A 24,792-nucleotide genomic window follows, 5' to 3' on the forward strand; every position below is an offset into this window, starting at 1 on the left:
CACATAATAATTATGAACATGTCGTGTCAATATAGACTTTATCTTTGACACACATCTAGCGTCAAGGCTTTATACTATGTTTACAACACCATGTAGCATCAAGTTAATATTATTCAGAATTTAGATGGATGGGTCTTTGTTACACTTTTACGCATAAATTGCTCAACCGATTTGGATATATTTTGTCACAGGGACGTTTGTACCGTATTTTTTAGTCATGTTTTAGAACACAGATTTAGAGTATCTATATGAACTTATAAATCTACCTTGTCCAAAATGGTTCAAAATGTGTAATCCTAACGGTTCGTTATGGTTACCGCTGCCTCGGTACACAAAGGGCAAATGGAGTAACGAAGGTGTGTTTTAGTCGGTATTAGTTTGACACAACCCAAAGAGGGAGAAGTCGTTCGATGACCTCCCAAAAAATGGTAGCAATATTAAATCTTGACTAAATGTGTTAAAAATTTAATACACACCTAATTTGTCACCTTTTAAATAAAATATTTGGTAGGTTATTGTAGAATCAATTTTAAACAAGTTTGTTTATAAGAAAACAAAAAAGAATCATGTCTTATATAACCTTAATTCAGCCAAAAGGTGTCACAAATATTTATTTTATCAAAGTTTTTTATCAGAATTTTGTTGAATATGAATGCCAATACCAGGATTTGAATACAAAACTTAACATAATAAGAAATAATGAACTATTGAGATTGTAAATTGATTAAAAATATTCTACATTGATATTATTAAACTATACTTTATATCAAATTGGATTTAGGTAGTTAAATATTAGCTATTCAGGTCGATCTGGTAAGTCGGGAAAACTCCGACTCCACTGACTCTATAACAAAAGAAGAAGAAGAAGATGGGTTATAAACTTTAAAATGCACCTAATTATAATAATATCAACCTTGATCAAGTGACTTAAATAGTAATAGTACCATAGGAAAAACCTAGTTTTATCTAAAACCCAATCAAATTCCAATCAAGAAGGGCCTGTTGGTCTAGTGGTTAGCGACCCTGACTGCTATACCGGAGGTCGTGGGTTCGATTCCCGCCCAGGACAAATCTTGTGCGATGAGCATGATCATTTGTTCTGGTGTCTGGGTGTAATTTATCTATAATATGTTTGTATTTAGAAATATATAAGTAAGTTTATCAGTTGTCTGGTTACCATAACACAAGCTCTGCTTAGCTTGGGATCAGATAACCGTGTGTGAGTTGTCCCAGGATATATTATATTATTATTATATTATCAATATGCCAAAACATATATACGTAACAATGAAAAATAAATGAAAACAAAAATTCTCAATATATTTTGTCTCATACATTAAACGCAATCGAGATTTGAAGTAATAAGAAACCAATACAAAATGTAGATCACCAAGAATCAATATCAATAAAACGCTCTCATAAATTTGTCAAACCGTCAAAAGAATAACATGGAGACGACAATCCCGTTACAAAAATTACGATCAAATAAAAAAGTATTTGAGGTTATCTGGATCAGGACAAGTGGAAACCGGTGGACAAAAACCGTTTATTTATATATGTATATAGAGAGGCCACAAACGGGCCAACATGTTCCAAGTTGGGGCAGGCTTGGGTAGAACAAAAACTGGCGTGACTGCCCGTGTTATACAGAGTGATGCCGTTATAAATATCTCGATGTTTAGTCATTTGATTATCGGTTTTTGGATGTTGTAGCTGTTATGGTTGCTTGTAGTTTTGGAGAAATATAAGTACAAAATATTTGTGTGGTGGATAGTGGGTGATTGTGTCTGGGATCTGCCTTTAAGCAAATCATGCGTGTGTTAAGAGTTCTCGCTGTCTTAAATTCTGTGTTTTGTTTCCAGGGTATGTCAAAAAATATACCCGCGTAAAACTATGTATATTTTATGACTACTTTGACTATGTATAACTTCTACCTTAGAGCCGAAAATAACAGAACGGTCACGTAGTCTCATTTCTTAGAATTCAAACGTAAGCCACTTCACTTCACAGACATGATTCCCAACCTCACATTTTACGTTCAACTTATTTCATGCTTCATTGAAAGCACCCTATACCCTGATTAAGAGGTCGTCACGTCGCCTGAACTACAATCTACCCGCAAATTACCGGCATCGAATTAGCCAGGTGCCACTAAAACTTCTGCACGTGTCTGAGCGAGATGGCGCTCTACACCGCCTAGTGCGCTATCTCGCTCCCACAACAGTCTTGCTATCAGACGTGGTAGGTAGCTGGATACACGCAAATTGAGCTCTTTCATCTTAGCGCCACAATTGCTCGCTTGATTGACTCGTTCATAGACTTTTAAGATAATTGAGGCAAGACAAAGGATCCCGATATAATTTTAAACGAATGATGGTATGTTAAATAGTCATTAAAATAATACCAGCCTGTTAATGTAGCTAGAAATAGGTGGTATTAAACGTTTGATTCGTAACAAGACTGGCGGTGACAAAAAATAATATCACTTTAGTGAGAGAGAATATTTCTTTACTAATTCTTCGAAGCTTTTGGCCATCTTTGTCATAGCGAATTCCTCCGTGTTTCGAAAGGCACGTTACATTGTGGGTCCTGGACTCCCGGCTGTTATTCATACATCTTTGCCAGTCGCTACAGGTAGTCAGAAGCTGGAAAGTCTTGTTGCCCGGGTAACTGGGTTGAGGAGGTTAGGTAGGCAGTCGCTCCTGGTAAAATACTGGTACTTAACCGAATCGAGTTAGACTGGAAGCCGTCTCAAACATATTTGGGAAAAGGCTAGGATGGTGATGATGATGATTTTTTAATGAGTATCACTCATACAAACAACATGACAACTAAAAACGAAGCCGTTTCATTTAAGAACGCATTTAAAGCAAAACTAAACACTTTTATACATTAATACTATTTCTAACCACACTCGAACTAGGTCACTCTACAAATAAACTTTTAATAGGATCTTAACCGAGGTATGAATCAATGGAAGGTCGTAATTAAGGCGGTAATCAACGCTAATTAGTGATTTATTGCAATGTAAGACGTCGGCCATGCAATGTTGTGGTGACTTTGTGCTGTATGTCAGGCGGATTGTAGAGTCTAGGATACTTTGGTTTTATACCTAGGTAAATAATGGCAATGGAAGATAAAACATAGCTGATGTTTAGTTAAGGAGAAAATGAATAAATTATCGGGGATTATTTGTAGCTTTGATAATTTATAGTTATTTATGATACTATTATCCGTTTATACGTATACTAGCTTTTCGCACGCGGCTTCGCCCGCGTCGAGGTCGTTTATATAATCGCGTTTCCAAGAGAACTCTTCAAAAGTCCGGGATAAAAACTATCCTATGTTCTTTCTCAAGGTCAAGTCTATCTCTGTACCAAATTTTATTAAAATTAGTTCAGTGGTTTAGACGTGAAAGCTTAACAGACAGACAGACAGACAGAGTTACTTTTCCATTTATAATAGTAGGGATGTTTATCTTAACAAATAAAACAAAATAAGTGATGAACAGTTTGTTGGCGAAAAAAGCGCTGTTTTATCAACATATTATGCTAATTCTTAACGATTAGGTTAAAGAACAGATATAAAGGAAAGCCCTAATCCAACTGTGAGTCTAAGCGGTTAAAAAAATCGGATTCGGATAACATTCGTTATATTAGGTATTTATGTTTATAAAAAAAACCTACCGTAATGCGATAAAACAAATCACTTTATATTATAAAAAGACGTCATGATTTGTCTCAACGCTTTTACAAACTACCTGCAAATACCTATCCACCTTCAATGTTGCCAACCAACGACTCGGCAAAAAAAAAAGTAGGGTACCAAGTAGGTATAATATTTTTTCCTCAAATCCGTCCAAGGTTAAATACTTATAAAACAGCTCTTAAATTAATTATACACGTATTATTATAGACACACAGGTGCAGATGTAATTTATGCTGTTAAAATTTTTACTGACAGCAAAATTAATGCTGTTCTCATTAACTGTTGTTACCAGCTCTAAATATAAATATATAAAACTGTTCTAGTTGTTGTTATTTGCTCAAGGTTGTAAAATGTAAATATTTTATTAATTAAAATTTATAGATGACTGATATTATTTCTTTATACACCGTGATTTTTTAGTCGTCTTACAAAAGCAGCCCTGTTCATGTATCCCATGACTAGAACACGTTCATGATAAAAAAATAGGTATTTATGAGATTTGGATAAATTTAAAATGCAATTTTTTTCAATATTATGATACAATTCGTAGTTTTAGAAACACAGCTCTGTTGCGAGCGCGGTCCGAGCCTTGTAACAATGGTGAGAGGCGCGGGGGTTCTCAACAAGACCTCTGTATGTTAGACCTGTGTCCCCGTATACGCCTTTAAAAAGGACCGGGTCTCTTCTCCTATAGATCCCGTGATCGAAAAGATAATATAATTATATTTAAAAACTCAAACACAAAAATCGGGTTGAAGAGCATGTCATAACTCCATTACAATTTTGTTTCATACCTGAACGTCTACCATCAGTTTTAACAAGACAGTGGAGCGGAGTAAGCGAGATAGTGCTCTACATTCGTAGTTGCATCTCGCTTCCGCAGTAAAATGTTTTCGTTCGAGCTCAAATTACAAACGATCGAAAACTTAAAGATACAATAAAAATAAAGGCACCAACACTTAATACCTTGGAGTAATAAAATGTTTGATGTATAAGCACCATATATTGCAAAACGACATTTTATGCGCCAAAAGAAATATGATTTTGTGGGTGTGATTTTATTTGGTGTCATAAATGTTAACACAAGACATTAAATTGAGTTGTTCGATACTAAAGGCATTCTGCAACGCTTTAAAAAGTCAAAACAAGCAGAAATATAATGCCTTAAATGGTGATATCTCATTTTGTAACACATTTTGAGGTTAATAACTTGCGTTGATTTCATTGATAAGGATTAATTAAGTTAGAATTTAAAAAATGTATGTTTTTGTCTCATAATCCGATCCTAAAAAATAATTTGATGATGATGATAATCACGTTTTCTTCAATTGGTTTATGATATTGACATGCAAGCATGACAGGATTTTTTTTCACGTAGCCCGCTGCGTCCCACAGTTGAGCAAAGGCTTCCCTCAAATTCCCCCACAATCCTCTATCATGGTCCAATTGGCTCCAGTCCACGCGGTATACGTTTATATGATCGCACTCTGACATCAGTAATCAATGTTTTGGAATCCAGCAATATGAATTAGCGTCCTAAAATATCATTGGGTATATTCATGTTATTCAGTGGCACTGATAGGCGTATACCTCTCTTTATTTTTATAGCGGTTTCGCTTTAACCTTTCAATTCCAAAAAACATCCGTTTTTTGGTTCTAAAATACTTAAGAAATTACCAACATAAAACTTTGAAGTTTCGTAGATACTTGACAATAATTTGCCACTTAAAATAACAGTGCATAATAAATAGTGTACACAACGGATACTGTAACAGTTTTTGCAATACTCTCTTAAATCCAGAGCTATTAGGGAGACACTTAAGATAATTAAGCGTGGTTTATTATTATTGACAGGCCTCTATATTATCGATAGGATACACATGTCAACTACGCACTGCACCTTAAATTATACGGTGCGCCAGCGCAGTTTTAATACAGTGTGCAGGGAAACGGGAGAAGGTTCACTTTGGTCAGACATTGAAAACCCATATCTTTTTCTGTTTTAAAAGCGATTGTTAAGACAAATATTTTATAAAAAATCCAGGGAGCAAAAAAAGTTTTGGGGTCGTCAATCCATATGACTTCCTCATACAAAAGTTCCTTTACAAACTCAGTGATCCTCGTAAAACGATGATTATGAAAACCAATCGGATAATCCAATAGGATACGTCATCACACCAAACCCGTAGTGCGCGACAAGTTGCCCGCGGGCCCGCCCGCTACAAATCGAAAATGATCCCCATAAAATAGGTATAAAACCTATTCTATATACTGTGTACCAAGTTTCATCTTAATCGGTTCAGTGGTTTTTGCGTGAAAGGGGAACATACATGCATACAAACTCTTGCGTTTACGTTATTAGTAGGATTTAATAGAATAAATGGTACTATTGAAAATCTTCTTACACTGTGACGAGTGGCCTCTAATAAGTCTCTACTTTGAGTTTGATGGTATAAATACTGTCGATTTATTTTCCAGCACTGATGTTGGCTTGCAGTGCACAGTTAAATCTTACATGAACTAGAATGTGATTAATGTATGGCGACGTACGACTTTTAGTCGCAAAGGCATCCGATTGTCTTGCGATTTATCTTGTGGGTAAAACGTGTTTGTAGTTTTAATCGCTTCTTACGTTGCTTTATGGTTTTTCTTTTGATTTGTTGCTATGTTTATCACTTAATTCGTTTTTTCTGAGAGTTAAATACAGGATATGTAATTAAGGATATTTTCTAAGAATGGAATATGTCTTCATTCATAAAAGACTTAGTTTAAAGTAAAAGTGTATACCTATATACCTAATCAGGTTAGCCGATAGTAGATCTGAACTTTCAACTATCCAGGATGCCACAGAAGAAAAAAACATTGTTATTGGTCCAGTCGTTTTCAAGGAGTGATATGACGTTTGCGTGCGTTTTTCTCACATGTCACCTTCAGCAGGCATGCGAAAATTATTTTTGATAGTTATCAAATTTAAAATACTATGTGTTTCGAGTAAAAAATAATATTACAGAACCCGGGAAAAGTCGCGGGCCTTAGATTATTATGCTACAATAAATAATCTCATATTATAAATGATATTTGTTTTAGATTGCAAGAAAACCTCTATTTTCCCATCGACTGTCGAAAATGATACATTATTTCCATCAATCAATCTGGTTAAGTCTGGTTTAAACCGGATATGTTGTTTACTAAGTTCTAGGGCTGTTAACAAGCACTGTAACCGAATGTGTCCGATATCCGACATATGAAATATCCGTATCCACAATAGGAAAAAAATATATTGGATAAAACATTTATAAAAAGTTCTTGTCAGTACAGCTGTCAACAAACACACATTCATTGTTTTTATATAAGTACTTTGTTTTCTAAAATAGTCCTTTAAACAAATATTTTAAATCGAAATATAGGCATTATCCGAAAACAGATCTCACCTGTAACCGAAACCGATATATCCGCAACATCTACAATCATAACCAAATCAGAGATTGCCTACATCCCTAATAGGACTTGCGTATATCTATCCTCAGCTTGCTAATTGTATATAACGGTAAGGCTTCATTAATCCGAATATCTGATAGAATATGCCGACGGAAGCCAGTATCTAAATTATATATACGTTGACCGTAATGAAGGAAACTGTTTGTATCAAGTATTTTACTATCAATCTTTACGAGTAACGATGTTTATTTAAAAGGAGTTGGGACTCTGTCATAGTATGTAATGATTCTACAGCATCATACAACGCCATCTAGTCTCAAACTGAGCAAACCTTGTATTGTAAGTAGCAATTGATTTAAATATAGTTCTAAATACATACAATTATGGATAAATTACACAAACACAAAGATTTAATCAGTACCGAATTAAAAAAAATGAGTAAAAAATCAAAAGATTTTTTTTGGAGTTTTCAGTAATAACCGGTTTTCACCATTTCAATAAATAGTTAAGCAATACAAAACATTCAATGAGCCTGTTTACAATAGGGATGATGACTGGGTACAAAGAGAAAAAGTCTCATTAGTCCCTCAGTTAGATAATTGAAAAGTATGAGACACGTATTTTTCCTTTTTTCAGAAAAACTAGAATTGACAAAGATTAACTGCTTTAAAGTTTAGGAGAGGGGGCTTGTGACGTAACGATAGTTCGAAGTTTCATTGACTGTAATTAGGTCAATTTACGTTTGCGGTACAAATTAAAAAATACGTATCCATTATTATACAAAAAACTACAAGACGGATACAGAAAAAAAAATGTCATCATCCCTAAATTCTGCGACCCTCGTGCACTCCATGAGCACATGAGAGCCTGATTCTTCAAGCTGCCAACATCCCCATTTATTACAATCCTTATTTGTCCACTATTTTGCACGTACAACTTAAAATATATTTTTGATCATTAAATTATGTAGATTGAACATACAATTTTATCTACAAATACCAAGACAAGCATCTGTAGGTCTAAAATAGCTCACTGGGGTAGGTACCGAACATTCTGTAGTAAAATGTTACTTGCACGCATGCGCAGATGATGCCTCCACTTAAAATGTCACAGGAATTTTGAATGACCAGTATTTAGGGGTCTGCCTAAAGGGTAATATGGGACCTCATTATTGCTTCTGTCTGTCTGATCCCTCACTGTCACTCATTAATTATTATATTTAGACTTCTGCATTACACCGATTATGTATATTTGTTGTAGTGGTTGGACGTAAATGAGTCATTCTTGTTGTTTTAGTAGATTAGCTCGGATCGACTCCAACCATCTCTTTGAATTCATTGTCAATCAACTGTTTTCAAAAGTAACTGAATTTAGAGAATAAAATACATTTTGATTGCTTAAATAATCAAGAGTACGATAAATTAAACGAAACTGCATGGATGGAGAAGGAGATTGATAATTTAGCACATAATGTCACTGGCCGAAATAGCTCAGTTGGGAGAGCGTTAGACTAAAGATCTAAAGGTCCCCGGTTCAATCCCGGGTTTCGGCATATTCGAAAGTATTTTATGAAAATAATGAATTGTTGCTTATATCGTATTTTTAAACTTTTTTTCATGAAAAAGGACATTAAAGGATAACTGATAAAAGCATAAGTTCACAGCAATATAAGCACACAACAATAATATGGTTAAGAATACACAAATTTGAACTTTATGTCAAAACAAGTAGATCTGAAGTTTCCTTATAAATTACGTGGCTAAACTAACGTGTTCTGTTGCCATTGTAAAAAAAATGTATATATAATGTATATTAATGTATATATAATGTATACAAGGGAAGCAAGTTCGATCTCAGCGTCGTAAAGTATTGTAATGAGACTTTTCAAAAGTGAATGTTCTTCCTAAGTTATTATATGACTCCAATGACAATGACAAACGTTCATTGGCCTAGCCTTTTCCCAACTATGTTGGGGTCGGCTTCCAGTCTAACCGGATTCAGCTAAGTACCAGTGTTATACAAGGAGCAACTGCCTATTTGACCTCCTCAACCCAGTTACCTTGGCAACACGATACCCCTTGGTCTGACTGGAAGAAATTTAGAGAGAGAACTAGATTCCAAATATTCAAATCTGAAATCGCCAATCCGCAGTTAGCCAACGCTCTGAAGCTCTTCTCTATAATATAATGTATATTTTCTATAAGAAAGGTGCATAAATGATACTTTGAAAGGTGGCGGTCAATCTTTTGAGGACATTTAAAAGAAAGAACTACCCTATTACGTTAGTTCATTAAACCGTAACGTGCGCTAGGGTGGTAATTACCAACAGGGTGGGACTTCACAGTCTTGGGAAGTATTAACGGTTTTTTTTAATTATGTATATTTTAGCTTTTTTGTGTGAACGGGGATTGACGTGGGAATGTTGAAACTTTAGTACATGTGCTTCATTTGTTCATTTTTTACAAACTTATTAATTATTTGTGAGTAAAAATGTGTTAAATAATATGTTTTATGTAGGTTATCTTCTTAAACAATCTTATTATTTTAATAACTAAATATTCACCGATATAAAGAAGCAAACCTATTTCGTTTCCAGTTGTGCAAAAGTAAATCCCTCTAGATTTATGAAAAAAAAACCTTGAATGAAAAGTTACCCGAAGAAAAAACAACCCAAGTAAAAAACACTTTCGTGATCATAAATCATAAAATATTCATATTTCTAACACATTAGCAGCATAAAAGATTTTACCATGAATATAAATGAAGCAAAATCAGAACAAATGTTTTTTTAATATGGCTACCGTGTTTCAGGGCGGTTTGACCTATAACCTCACCCTACGTCATTAGTGGGTTTGGCCACCATCTTGTGATTTGAAACACGCAACCCGTTTTAACATAAAGGTACATTTTTAGAAAGAATTTTAGTTGTAGATGGATATTAATAGTTAGACTGCTAAGTGGGAAGTCGCAGGTTCAAATTCTTATGCTAATGTCTTTTCGATTTTTTTGACTAAAGTAATTGACTCTTGCTAAAATTAGGGGACCATCGCGACAAAACACCTTTTTGGTTAAGCGGGGTAAACCTCATGAGCACCCAGCGCCACTGGGGCAGAAGTGGGTAGTGTAAAACTCTTACTGATAAAATCAAAGCGAGAAGACATTCTCTTGATTATTTTCTTTTTATTTTATGTCATTTGAAACTCACTCGGACTAAAATCCGTTCCACAAAATACAACATCAAAAGCAACTACGTTTCAAAATTGTCTGTCTGAATATAACATCGAGTTTTACACAGCTACAACGTTCAAAAATTTTGTGCTGCTATCAAAACATTACAAAAATCTAAAAAGCTATTAAAACACAATTTTATGCTATCTTTTGCTTTTCCTATCAACGTCAAGCCACCGACTAGCATAACAAAACAGTTGAATTTCCGGAGCAAAGCTAACATAAACATTATACCCGATTTGTGCCCGCCATGTTTTTTTACGTTACCATAGCAACGGGGGTGACAACAAACGAAACTATACATTAAAATGGAACGTAGCAAATTGGACTTTGTGCCTAGACTATAAGGTCGGAATTCCTTTGGTTTGAATTTTAATTATTTAATGCTGTTTGTTATGTATTGATGGTAGATAATTTTCAAGGTTTTTTGGTGTTTTATTTGGTTTTTAGATTAAAAGAACCTTGATATTTGAGTAACTATTTTTTAATGAAAAAAGTTTAATTATATAGATTAGTAATCGGGTATCACAAAATGAAATCGATGTAAATGTATAGTTAATTTTTTCTTCTATACGATAAGATGTTTTTCACAATGATTGAAAGTTTTGGCGATAAGATATATTACGAGATATTTGAAACTTGCGTTCCCTTGTTTGCGAAGAGCCAACTCATTGATTAGGTACCTATTTCACAATTTATTTCGTACAAGCATAGTTATAGTATCAAAAGTCATCACTTAGGCCGTACCCTGCCGACCCTTGTCATTAACTTGATAGCGTGATGACGCATTCCCATAATACAGGGGAGCAGTTTTTTGCGATACAGGGTTGTGTGTTAGCGTACTTATCATTTGGTTAAAATAGTGTGACTGATTGTTTACGAATTTTTTTTTCAGTCATTAAGGATGAATATTATTACTTATACATATTATAATACAGCTATTTTACAAAATTGCTGCATTTGATGTTATGCGAAAGGTACAAGACTAGATTGAAAATAATGGGACTTGAAAACGCAGGCAACAGGCAGACAGGGTTGACCGTTGCCTTCTCTTTTGAATTCCGGACATTTTTTATTGTAATAATCAGACTTACTAAGAAAAAGTAATGATACCATGACTTACAAATGCTTATTCTGAGTCTATGTCTTCATGCATGCGAATTAAATGTTTGTAAATCCGTTCTGCGATACAAGGATTCAATCCCTTGGAGTGGCAGTATTTATTGCAAAAATATCCGTATTAATATCTTACAGGTTACATCCCCAGAAACATTATTCCTAGGTACCTATAAATATCCAAACACAAAACAAAACAATCGATCTACATCAGAATCAGTTCACTTACTCAATAATACAGTTGTAATAGGCAAATGATATCTAATATATTCAAAAGGGAGTTGAAAACAGGCATTTAAGCGAATAGACGCGGCATAACAAACAAATGAGGCGACTTAATATGACACTAATGACTCCAACTCTGTAACAACATAAATATTAATGTGAGAAACAAATTACGTTGATAATAAGCTTGCACAAGTACTACGAACGCTTAAGGTAGGAACTGTTGGGTCTGTGCAAGCGAGATACCGATATTAGGAGTGTAGAGCGCGGTCCCGTTTTTGCAACAGTTAAAGTCGGATTTTAATGAGCTCATAGTAACAGTTTTGTACTATCTAATACACGTATTTATGAATAATTGGTTGTATATACGGAAATGAAATGGTATAGAGACAGGTGAGGGATTTTATCGGATCGTAAATATTAGGTCGAATAGATTTCTGGAAGGCTTACAATATCAGAATTATATAACATTTCACCAATTTGAGTTTGATGTCAGTGGATTTTATAAGAAACATCTCTCCTTCAGTCTAATTTTATAATATAATATTAGTTATCTTTTACGTATCATAATATTAACAATTCAATTCGTATTGTTACAGATTTTGACGAGAAACACCTACGCATGAGGTAAGAATAATACTGATTTCCTTCTACTCTGATATTGTTCGCTTTCTTTCATGACTCAGCGTCATATATCGATACCCCTTAGTGGCTAGGTGATTACCATAATAAATCATAGAGAGTTCAAGACTTAGGTCGTAGTCAAAGTCCTGAGGCCTTTAAAAATAGGATGATGATAAGCTGCCTTTATCTGTATTAGTATTTTTAATGTTGTCTGCAAGATATCGCTTTTAGCATCCGCCATTGCACCGTTACACTGTAAGCCACTGTTTGTTTGATGTCTATTTTTTCTAATTCTATGGTGTACAATAAATAATATATTCTAAAGATATAAGCCATAGAGTCTATTATCACACGACAAAAGTCTATGCGAGACATATAGAGCACAAGCGTGACCGCCAAAACAAGAGCACTCTTAGTTCAAAACCATCATAGTCCAACTGCAATCCGACGTGACTTGAGTAGGAATTCAGAAACACGAAAACTATAATATTTATTTCTAAAAAGTATAGATCGGGTTCAAACTCAAGACCTTTGGCAGTCCTACCACTAGGCCATCACACCTAAAAAAAAACGATATAACGGTGCACCAAACACCATTGACCACCGCGACGATGCAAAGCGGACAAATTTAACTAAACTGCAGATAATGGATCTATACAATGCACCACGGAAGTTAAAACTACACCTGCAAAAATAGATCTTATGGGCTTACAATAGAAGCTATGTTTAACACGATTTGTGGCAATTATAAGCGGTACTCTGTACAGTTGATACGGAAATTTGCGGCTGACCACAGTATAACCGTAACTGCTTGACAAAAGTGTCACATTTAAGAGGTTTTATAGAGATTTAAGTGCTGATAGTTGTATGATTGGAAACCTATAAGCCTGTACTGTACTGTAAATCGTTTGAGAGATAAACCACAAATAAAATTCAAAATTTCTTTATTTAGAAGTGTTTTAGATAAATTTCATTATTACCAATGCTACTATTAATTCTCATCAAAAGATTTTTTGATAAATCGGATAGAAACTACACAACTTAAACGTATTTTTTTCGATATTTAATTAGTCCGTCAGGCAGATTTCTAAAAAAAAACAGAATATTTATTTTATTAAATTAATAAATCATTTTGAAGATAAAAGCCACCAAAAATGTGAATTGTATGAAAGTGGGGACTTATAACGTCAATGGTCCGTAAAAACTGTACCTACAGATAAGTGACGTCACGTGACGATAGTAAAACTTATCACTTTCATACAATTAAAAGATCAATGATTTCCACATGCCTTGCTTATGTATAATCAACTTTAGAAGTACAGATTTAGGGTATAGAACTGAATTATTAGGTATACTCATAAGAAAAGAAGAAATTGAGAAGAAGATAGAAGATAGACCGCACTGAGCCTTGGCACTGGGAGAATTCACAGGAGTTGTGTAAATACCCGTGAATTTCCTGATGCCTCAGCTTATTGTGGCCTGTTTCATCAGAGAACAGAAGAGAAAAGAAGAAAGAAGATCTGTTAACCATTCTTAATGTGATTGCTCTAGAATTATGTATAGATGTATTTGTATATTATTAAAAAGTGTATGTTAATGACAATTAGACATCAAGAACTATTTATTTTATACCCGATGTTTAAAATTAAGACTATAAAACTTAACTTATATTGATTAAACTGAATTGATATCTGTAATGTTAATCTTAGCATTTCCAGCATGATAGGAACAGAAGTCAAAAGATTATTAAATAATATACTTTAGTCTCTACTTATCATTGAAAAAAACTGTACTCGGGAATCTACTTCATATTTAAAATGAATACTCCGTCTAAGAAATGTAATCCTAGTGTCGCGAGGGACAACAATGAAACATTCAAATCAACACAAAGACACACAGACGGCCGGCCGCGTGGCGTACCGGCATCAAACGCGGCTGACGATACCCGGCGGTTAGGTTTAATCAGTAAGAGTCTGAACACTAGACGTCCTCTCCCCCGGGAGGACACCCCATGAGGATTCCCCCACCTAAAAAAAAGGACAAGCATTCGTGGATCACACAAACGCTTGTCCTACGCAGGGATCGAAATATCTACACTTCGCGCACAGTGATGATTGTTGCAGTAAATTCTGCAAATGTCATACAAATTGATGTAAATCGACATGTCGTGCGACCCTGTGTAATGTGTATGATGTTGTATGTATTAACTTCCTCACGCATTGTTTACCGATCGAGAAATATCTGATTTTATAGCCCAAGTCATAGGATTAAGCGATTTTATTACCAAGATTAATATTTTATGTTAGTTTTAAGAACAAGTAAATTAACCATTTCAGTGGTGGCTAGTGTTACTGTGTTTTGACCTTAGATTGAAAAGCGGGTAAAATAAAATAAATCTATTTTAAAGACTTAGAAGTGCACCAAATGTTCAAGTAAAATATAATTTAATTTTGGTTGTTATCATATGCTGTATAAAACATTTGTCTTGTACGTCTACGATTTAAAGAAAAATTGTGTAAGAGTATTGTCACTGTAAAAATGTAATTGTAGCATTTTCCATAAACACAGCATGTCATTTGTTTTTTTTACGGCCTGATATTGTGATATATGTGTGCCTGATTATCAGGCCGTTAAAAAAAAAACAAATGACATTTCTCTGGCCGCCATTTGCAATAGTTTGTACCACAGAGTATATCATCGTTACAGTTATTCACGAAGCGATTGTTATAGTCAAAGATAATCGTCGGTTAGGCTCCTGTAATCCATATGTAACAGATGATCTAACGCTACCGGTAACGGATGGTTATTGTCTAGTAATGTCGACCGATTGGAAATTGTAGAGCAATTTTTTTAGCAGTGTTCTTTGGAATGTATTTTGAGTTGGTTGTGTAATGTTAGATCGATTTTCAGAGTTTATAGTTGATATTTTTTATGTTATCTGAATTTTTAAACAATCCAAGAAAGTATTGGATGTGTCCGTCCAACAAGTTGAATTAAAATTAATGTTTTGATAGATGCAAAGAATTTTCTTTGCTTTACATCACCTGAGTACTAATTTTGTTTTGTGTTAATTACACATCTTTAATTATAAAACAATAAATTAATTTCGAAATCCGCTAAAACATCTTCAAAGCGAGGTCACCAACTTGAAAAATTATTTAGTAAAGCTACCGGCGCGTATAGCCAGGAATCATAGGTTCAAATCCTGAATTGAATTTTGACACTGTATTAAATGTACTAAATAAAAAGTGTTGCACTATCACATTTGAATAACTCGGGGAATCATAAAAGACAAACCGATAGTCCCCACATACCCTATATAATATTTATTGATGTGCAGAATATTGTACATCCCGTATTCGTCTGATAAGACAGACATCATACAGATCATACAATTGTAGTAACAATATAGGGAAGTGAACAAGTTGATACTCAGTCTACGAAAAACGGAATAGTCAGCGGAGACGAGATTGATATGCGTTGGGCCATAAAACGCGCAAATAAAGTAACAAAAGCCATTGTGCTACAATTGAGTAAAATATCTTTATAGTTTCGTTAAAGTGATTCATTAATAAAATGTGCAACGGTTTACTCACGCGTATTTATTGGAATTGCCCCACTAGTTTCGGACCCAACCGGAGTTCTCAACCATGAGCTGACGCGGCGGCGGGGTCGCGAGTCGAGCTGTGTATTTCTTTTTGTAAGTTAGATCTATGTACAGCATTTTTATAAAAACCCATGTTATGTTTTATCATCAAATTGTGAGTAAATAAATAAGGTGAAAAGTCTAAGTGATATCGAACTTTTAGAAAATATAACCAACCTCTCGTGTGTCGCAGAGGTTTCACAAAAATTCAATTCACGTGCACAAAGATATTCAAACGCCGAACAAGCATTCGAGAATCAGACCAATCGCACAGGATTTCTCACTCGTCTACTCGAGCAGTCATAACCGCTACTCCGTAACATACCGCGCTCCTAATGGCCACAAGCGCCTACTTTTTGTTGGTGATCACTAGACGGATGGGAGTCGGTTTAGTACACAATGCTGCGACTTCCTCATATCTTTGTATCAAGCGGTTAAGTACAGTTGTAATAAGGAAAGATAAGGGCTAATGACGATTTAATGAGAATCCGTGAGAAAATGTCGATATCCATAAAGGTGTTGAGGTACATCACTAAGACAATATGTGTTACAGTCGCTTATAAAGCGACACTTTGATAAGTAACACTCTTAAATATGCCTGTCTCTACATTTCTCTTAATGGCAACCAAGACAGCAAGATACTTTTCCTGTCTTGCATACATCTGAGCCCCAATACTGCTATTTACAATGGCCTATGAATGAAGGGATATCGAATGTAATTTTCATTTGATTTAATTCGTATAAGCATTTTTTCGACACAATAATTTTAAATTCAGTACTGGGCAGAGCACTCACAGCCAGAGTCACGGAATCGCTCGCGCATCCTCTGCCTTACTGATAGACACCAAACTATAATACCCAAATTATAGCTGCAAACTAAATTTCATTAAAGCAAAAATCTTTACTTTGTATTAAAACCATCTTTGGTGGCCACCAAGACGATACCTAAGATGGTCCCAAAGCTTTCTTCTTTTGTAACCGTTCGAAGGCCTAGTGACTAACCAACTGTCCAGTGTAAAATCTTCAAAGAAGCTTCAAACACTTTGCTAACACCAGCTACGTCAAGGACATAACACGTTTGGGTGAAACCACAAACTACGAGTCTGCTACTCCTTGGCCCATTAGATCTAATTCTTGACCGGCTCTGATTCGATCGATGTTCTGAATATTGTGAGTCCATGCTCATCATTTAAATTAACCACCGCAACCAATAACCCTACAGGTTATGTTAAAAAAGGTTCACCCAATCAGCAGAGTCGTTATCCCAAAATTCGATTCTTAGAACCTTAATAGCTGAGGATAATTTTGGCTCGTGCCGCCTATAACATGCTATTACGCAAATTGTTGCCGGTTTCCGACAATTTACGAATGTTTTAAGAAGTCCGTGTGTTATTGTGTAATTTATATTTATTTTAAGGTCAAGTCTTTCCGGTGTTTCGTCGGAAAAATATATTTAAACGAATTGTCTACATTTTTATTTGAAGTAGTCGAAGTAACAGCAAAATATACATTATATTTCGTTTATAGTAGAAAAAAAGATGCCAAATTATAATCTGAAAGTGTCACTTTAAAAATGACTATGTGGAAAGATCATTAAAATATAGCACTTAAGTACACCTATAGAGCTGCAGTCATGCTTAATGTTTCAATTTTATCCAGATCTGTTTTGCCATAAAATCTCCTTATTTTTTCCTTGAATGAAACTTTTACCCAGAATTGTTTTGCCATCAAATCTCCTTATTTTTTCCTCGACTGAAACATCACAAACCAATAAACTTCATTCAAACGACATGAAAAAGCACAAAGGAGCATCTTAACCTTGTTTCTAAGAAATTATAGGATGTTAGAACACAGGATGCATCTGCTATCGGTCTCTCAAATATGCACTTATCTCTGAAGATTATAAACTCATATTTCTTTGTTTACAATACTTATTTTTTGCGAACGATACGGCTACGAAAAATGGCAAGCTTATATATTATGACACAAGTATCACAATTCGCACTATATTCTATTATAAATACGTAAATAAAAGTATGCAAGTTTTTTTATGCGTGTGAGTGTGTTTGTTCCCTTTTAAAGCCCAAATGGCTGGACCGATTACAATTAAATTTGGTATGGAAGTAGTCGACACTTTGGGTATAGATCAGAAGCTAAAAAATCCAATTCTATATTCGACTTTGTTAAAGGAGGATAACTTTTTTGCAAATAAACTGTTATTTACTGAAATAATTCAACGGTTCAGATCGAAGCTTGTAAAAAGCACCCATCTTACCTAAAGAACGCATGTCCTGTTAAACGCAAAAAAATAGACGGCCTCTTTGACATTATCCGCATTGTTCGTAGCCGTGTGACGCACTGCGCATTTAACCTTTTTGGGGGACATAACCTATAGGTCAACTGTCGTCCTTTTAGAGCGCCCCCTGTTGGCATTTTCTCACACAATCACCTCTCTCAAGCTATAAAAACAAAGGACTTTGATGAAAATCCTTTTTAGTATAACCTTTTTACCGGAAATGACATTTTGGAATCGCGTACTTCGAGTCATTAGATTTCTTAAGCGACTGTATAGAGAAGGTTTTGAGCATTGATCGAATAAAGGTTAACTCACGCGTCGTTATCGGACTCGCCTCCCTAGTTTCGGACCCAACCAGGATCCTTAATCACGAGTTGATTAAAGCACATAAGTAATTATCAATACACCTCACGCAAGTTGTTATTGCAATATACTACATATAGCCATATTTTAAACTACTTAACACCCTTTTTGTATCTTAATGGACATTATACTTTTAATTTAGTTAATTGGGCATCAAAATATTGTACCCTGGGTATCCAGTTACGGCTGTCGTTAAGTGACCAATCGTTTGGTATGTCAATGGAATTATACCGCCGTAGGTGTATTAAAGTCAATTTTTCGAGTCAAATTCTTTTTTGACGCTTCAACGGATTTCTCGACAGATTTTGAGACCTTTCTTAGTCAGTCATCGTCATACACAGCGTTTCACTACAACATCATTAATGTCCGTAGCTGTAGTATATCTAAAGCCTGCTGAAACTTTTTTTTTATTATTCATATTGCATATCGTTTTATTTGTAAATTGTTAAGTTGTGTGTCGATTTTAGAAGAAATAACGTCGGACTAAGAACTACGAGAATTTATTATATTTTGTAATTTTGATCAGTTAGCCAGCCGCGTAGTCTGTGTGTAAAACATAATTCTGTTCGTCCTTGCGTGCGGGAGCGGCGTTCGCTCCTGTTATTATGGCCCGCAAGACAGCCGATAATTTGCGCTCTAGTGATGAGATAAGTATCGATAAAACTAGTGGAACATAGTTTTTAAAACAAAAAAAAGTTCTGTGTTTTATCTCTTACTACATTATGAGAAGCATTTAAACAAAATGATAGAATTCCATAGCAAGCCTTCGCGTTTTTCACACAAATTCCAAAAGCCGACATTATATAGATATGATTTAACATTTCAACATTTTTATATCGATAACTTACTTTACTATTTTTATCGATACATTACCAACACTAGCCCGAGCATTCGCGGTACGCGTTGGGCCTACAGTAGCCAGGACTACTTCTAATTTAACTTAATACATCAATTACACGCATTCATTTTGAAGTAACAAGATTTATAAATAAGCTAGCGTGTTAAATTTATCCATATTCGCACAAATACACAATTTAAAGGTTACAGAACTACAGGCAGGGGGATAATAATGTTAATTATATGTTTTTTTGTTGCTGTTACGTCATTAAAAATTATAGTTCATATGTTAGGGTATAGTTCTTTTATAAACAAGTAGTTTTACATCATTTAGAATTAAAACAAAATTGTTGATATGTTTTTCTACATGTTTCCAAAAAGTAAAAATAATGCAAGTCATTACCAGTCCCATAATAATTACTAATGCCTGTCGGACTGAGCTGTAACCTACGTAAAGGAAGTTCTTAAATAATTACAATCATTTATTATCTCAACCCATTTGTAAATAAAACGCAATATAACTCTACTTCCACTCTAGGCTGTATCGGATATATTAGTTAAACAGCGTTCAGTATTCTCGAAAACTAAAACAACAACAGCAGGTAAACTAAAAACAGCTCCCCCACCTTAAAAATAAGCTTCAATCTTGACGAGGAACCCCACCTATAACGTCCATACGAAAATAAAAAATAGTCGAGCTGACAGCGAAAATTTAGACACCCCTTACGAAAATATTTAACATAAAAACACCGCCCCAAATGGGGTTGGGAGTGGGTTCGGGGCTGGGGAAGTGGTGTAAGGGTGGCGGAAACCCATAATGGTAGTTTGTCACGAACCTCCACCCCAAATTGCCAGGTTCCTAGAACTGTATTGTTTTGCGTCATCGTTACATTTATGTTGGTAAGGTATATTTTTAACACGCGTTTCGGGATTCAGTTTTTGCTTTATACCTCAGGAAGATGCGCTGTCGATTTATGTTAATAACTACTTAGTTGCCTTATAACAGTGATTCGTGAATATTGGAACCCATTTACCTACATGTCACTGATAAGTCATAAAGAGGTTAATTGGTCTCAAGTGAATTTTCAGACAGAGTATGATATGTATTTTAATATAAAACTTTTAAAAGTAAAATACTTACCGTTGTCGGTGTTTGACTATAAGGTAGATAGCTCTAAGGTAAAGCGCTAAGGTGAATGTTAAAATTTCAGAACATATATTATAGGTACCTTCCAGTCAACAAAACACGGCAACTCCTAACCCCTCGGAAAACACGCATATTTTAACTTAGTCTAGACAACCGTAGCACGAAATACAAAAACCCTACCATGCCAGCAATTTCGCAAATGCATTTCATGCAAAACCCCGGTAATGGGTGATTTCCTGGCACCACCCTATACGACCCCAGTTCGCCCCACTAAGTGGTGGTGGGGAAGCGTGGTGGTGGGGAAGCGTGGTGGTGGCGACTGGCACCAAGATTGTGCAGACTTATGCAATCATTTACGTGTTTCGTTTTGGAAGTTTGCAGAAGACTTTTTTGTCGAGTCGAGTTCGAGTCGATGTACCGTACCAGGTTGTGCCGTCTATTTGTAGCTTTTTTTTCGGCTGCTATTTGGAAAGGGATGGGCAGGTTGTTAAGTACCTACATACATATATCAATGTATGTAATAAGGTTGTAAGGTGCTTACTTTAGATTCACTATTTATTGAATAAAACAGACAGTAGGAGGACAAGACATCAAGACAGTAGGTACATGAATGGACTCAGAATTGGTATTTGTGTTTTGTTTTGAGATGGTAAATCCTCAAATGACTCTTTCTGCTTTGGGTTGGGCGAAAGGGAGAGAGACTTTGACTGAATAAAAACCTATGTTCTTTCCTTGCCGTTTGCATACTGGGGCTGCAGTAATCCTTTCGATGTAATTCCCGCTAGTTGAAGATTGAAACTCAGGTGACATTGAAAAGCTGCTAACAGCTAACAACAGACATTAGATAATAGATACTTACGTATAGGTTATTATAGGTGCAGGTTATAAAAGACCTATTTCCTTATTTATGGAAGATTTTTTGAGTAGAATACACTACACATACCTACCTACTTATTCCTTCGTATTTTTGTATAGTTGTTTTAAGCTCATGTGTCTCTGGAGTGTCCTAAGACTTGAATAATTTTCAGTTGTGCTAGTTTCCTCTTAATGCTTTTCTTTGCCGTTTTTAAAAAGAAAAGCTTATTGAAATGCAACTACTTTTACGGAATTTTTCGCGGTATAATTTTAGATTTTAGTTACTTGCATGTACATTATGCGTTATGCGCATAATGTACATGCCTTCGTATTTGCGACCTTTGACTTGGTAGTACAGTCAATTTGTGTCACACTGTCACTGATATGCTCCTTATTCCAAACACTTTTAATTTTAGTATACCAAGAATCCATAGCAATTCATAACGAACATAACTAGGTATTTGAACTAACCTATACAATTTAGGACTCTATGCTGATAAATTAAAGTACAAATTTGTCACCAGGTGATAGAATGGAGGGATCTTCGTCAGACTACAGTGACGAGGAGGTCGGAGTGCTGGCCAGAGGTCAAAAGCTGTGGGTCAGAGGTGTGAGGTCTCATACTACCTGCGCAGATATCGTGCGAGCTTTGCAAGATGCACCTGAAGGTATGAACTGTATTATTCGCTCTATTAGCCCTTATTTTTATAGTACAAAAATTGTCAATACCAGAAAACGATCAATTTAAATACTGTCGTAGTTATATAGCCTTGATATCTATACTCTACTGGATACTTACTGCACTTGGTGTTCTTCGGTCCAGCTAAAGCTTATGAAGTGGTTCTCTTTGACTGTATGCCCAGGGAGGTATTAGCAGTATTACCCTACCAGGATTACTGATTACTAAAGTAAGGTACCCCTCACTTTGAGCCGATGCAGATGAAATTTGTCTATCTTGTCATTAAGGATGTGCCAGTGACACATAATGACTCCAATGATACAAAGCCTCAAGTATTATGGTCTTTTCTAATAAGGAGATGTTTCCTAGCTGGTGGTAGCGTCAGTGACCACGGCGAGTGGGTGCTGGCGGAGCGATGGCGAGGAGTTGAGAGGCCATTACCGCCTGATGTTCCAGTGTTGCACGTCCTGGCAGCCTGGGGAGATGCTAGGCATGAGGTTTGTTAAGCTTTAACAAGAAAAATATAAAAAAAACACGTGATGTTTTCCACTGAGTTTTCAACCGACTTCCGATTCTGTGTTTTTTTTTATGTAAAGTGAAATAGCTGTCATTTGGTTCCATAATAATTTGGGTAAAAAAATGCTATAAATGTACGAATTGAAGATTGAATTAAATTATATTTTTTCGACAAGAAAATTTGGTGCGTGGATGTAAAATAAAAAAAAATTGTTTTGTTTCTTCTAGCATTTGCTAAACACCTACCAACAATACACTTAACGCCGACCTAAGTTAACCTTCACTGAACTTATTGAATACATATAAAATACACGAAATCCCGTACTCAGGTTAAGTTCCATCCTACAGGTTCGTCTGGCACTTCGACGAGTATCAAGTGGTGGTGAAGACGATTCTGGGAGGGACAGCGATGGTGGCAGCAGAGGAGGGGCTCGACGACGCCGGCGACGAGACACGAGAGCCGCCACACCGCCGCCCCGGGCCAGGAGCGAGGACCCCGCAGCCAGACTGGTGTCTGTCATACAGCACCAGAGCAGAACCATTCATCAACAACTTGATAAGCTCAGGTACAGTTAAGTGGTGTTAAGGAAGTTACGTAAAAACATCAAGTGGTAAAAAAGTTACCTTATTTTTGTTAAGTATATTCGCTATGTACTTTAATCTTTCGAAATTTATTCGACCCTGATTGTACTTTAATTACATTACGGCTTTCGATATAGCCGTTTGAAGCGCTTTTAATGATAGTATAGTTTTAGTATTTAAAGGCATAAATGCTTTCTAGTTTATGTTCGAACCTAATCTCCCATTTTATTCCAATTACAGAGAACAAGAAAAGCTGATCGATCAACTAGAAGACCAAACCCACAAAACGCGAATGGAGAAACACGGCACGAACTACCTTCTCGAATCATACCTCCGAGACCTTGGGAGATGTAGTGAGGTCAACGACAGCCAGGCAGGAAACAGCGACAGCGGAGTAGGCGTCGGCAGCGGAACCCCACCAAGACGACACACAAAACACAAGTCAAGACGAGAGAGACACCTCATGCGAGAACACTACTTCACGAAAGAACTCACAGACATCTGCCAAGTAAACTCCGAAAGACTCATGCAAACACAAACCGACACAGACTCCGAAGCATCAACAGACGAACTCTCAAGGATACGAGAGGAAATAGAGCTACTAGAAAAATTCGCCATCATCAATAAGAGGTTGCACCGCGAAGAAGAATTAGTCGTCAGGCTAACAGCAAAAGTCAAAAGGTATATGGACGAAAACAAAGCGAATAGCTGCGAAAATGTTTCTCAAGTAAGAATGCTTCTTGACAAAATCGAACAGGACTTGGTGAACACCGCGAAAGAAATGCAAGATAATGCAGTAGAGTTAGAGAAGGCAGATAGAGAAATAGAAAGCAGAATGAAATTGCTTGACGAACTCACGCTTGAATTGGAAGAGGAAGAATTACAGAATGCTGTTTTAGAAAGACAGTTGAACGAAGCGGCAAGTCGACAACCGATCCTGTTGCAAGACAGTTATGTACCTGTTTTAGACCAAACAAATTTGAATCAGGCGATTAATTGTGGAGGCCCTGCATATGTTCTCGACACATTGGTATGACATACGATTAAAATTGGAATTATTGTCCCAAAGATGTTTTATTGAAATTACCATATTGTAAGTAGTTTAAGAGTAACTGGAGACCTGTACAACGAATGAATTAATACATGATCTGGCCGTAAACGATTGGTAAATTAAAGTGGCTTCCAACTTTTGAATTTTTTTAATGTTGTTACAAAAATACAAATTAACTCAGTTTTTAAAAGGCTGATCAACTGAATAACATTTGAGGGGTTTCGTACCTACCCAAAGGGCAAAAACTGCATTATTCCTAAGATTCAGCTGTCTGTCGATCAAGACTATATCCCATGACCCTAAGTAGCTAGACCTTTTATATTGTCACAAGGTATATATAACCAGGATTTTAAATTAATTAACAACTTATCACAGTTTGACAGAAAGAATCTTATGTGTTGATCAACCTTTTAAAAACGGGTCTTAACCATAATTATTTGAACAAAAAATAATTTATTAAAAAAAATTGTCGTCAATTTTA

The 24,792-nt window shown here is 35.6% G+C and overlaps 1 protein-coding gene and 1 non-coding gene across 3 annotated transcripts in view; both read left to right on the top strand.

Moving 5' to 3' along the window:
• The window catches only part of LOC113499863 (ras association domain-containing protein 10), a 123,409-nt gene extending 98,672 nt beyond the window's left edge, over positions 1–24,737 (top strand). For both annotated transcript variants that reach the window (XM_026880437.1, XM_026880438.1), the window contains 5 exons: positions 12,315–12,342; positions 22,008–22,151; positions 22,532–22,659; positions 23,027–23,244; positions 23,501–24,737. In XM_026880437.1, coding sequence (XP_026736238.1) covers positions 22,016–22,151; positions 22,532–22,659; positions 23,027–23,244; positions 23,501–24,296 — 1,278 coding nt within the window. In that variant the 5' untranslated portion in view covers positions 12,315–12,342; positions 22,008–22,015 and the 3' untranslated portion in view covers positions 24,297–24,737. The remainder of the gene's footprint in view (positions 1–12,314; positions 12,343–22,007; positions 22,152–22,531; positions 22,660–23,026; positions 23,245–23,500) is intronic.
• Positions 8,626–8,698, top strand: Trnaf-aaa. Its single transcript has one exon. It is a non-coding gene; the product is annotated as a tRNA-Phe (tRNA).
• Positions 24,738–24,792: the final 55 nt, after the last annotated feature.

The sequence above is a fragment of the Trichoplusia ni genome, chromosome 13 (assembly GCF_003590095.1).
Source record: "Trichoplusia ni isolate ovarian cell line Hi5 chromosome 13, tn1, whole genome shotgun sequence".
Classification (NCBI taxonomy): domain Eukaryota; kingdom Metazoa; phylum Arthropoda; class Insecta; order Lepidoptera; family Noctuidae; genus Trichoplusia; species Trichoplusia ni.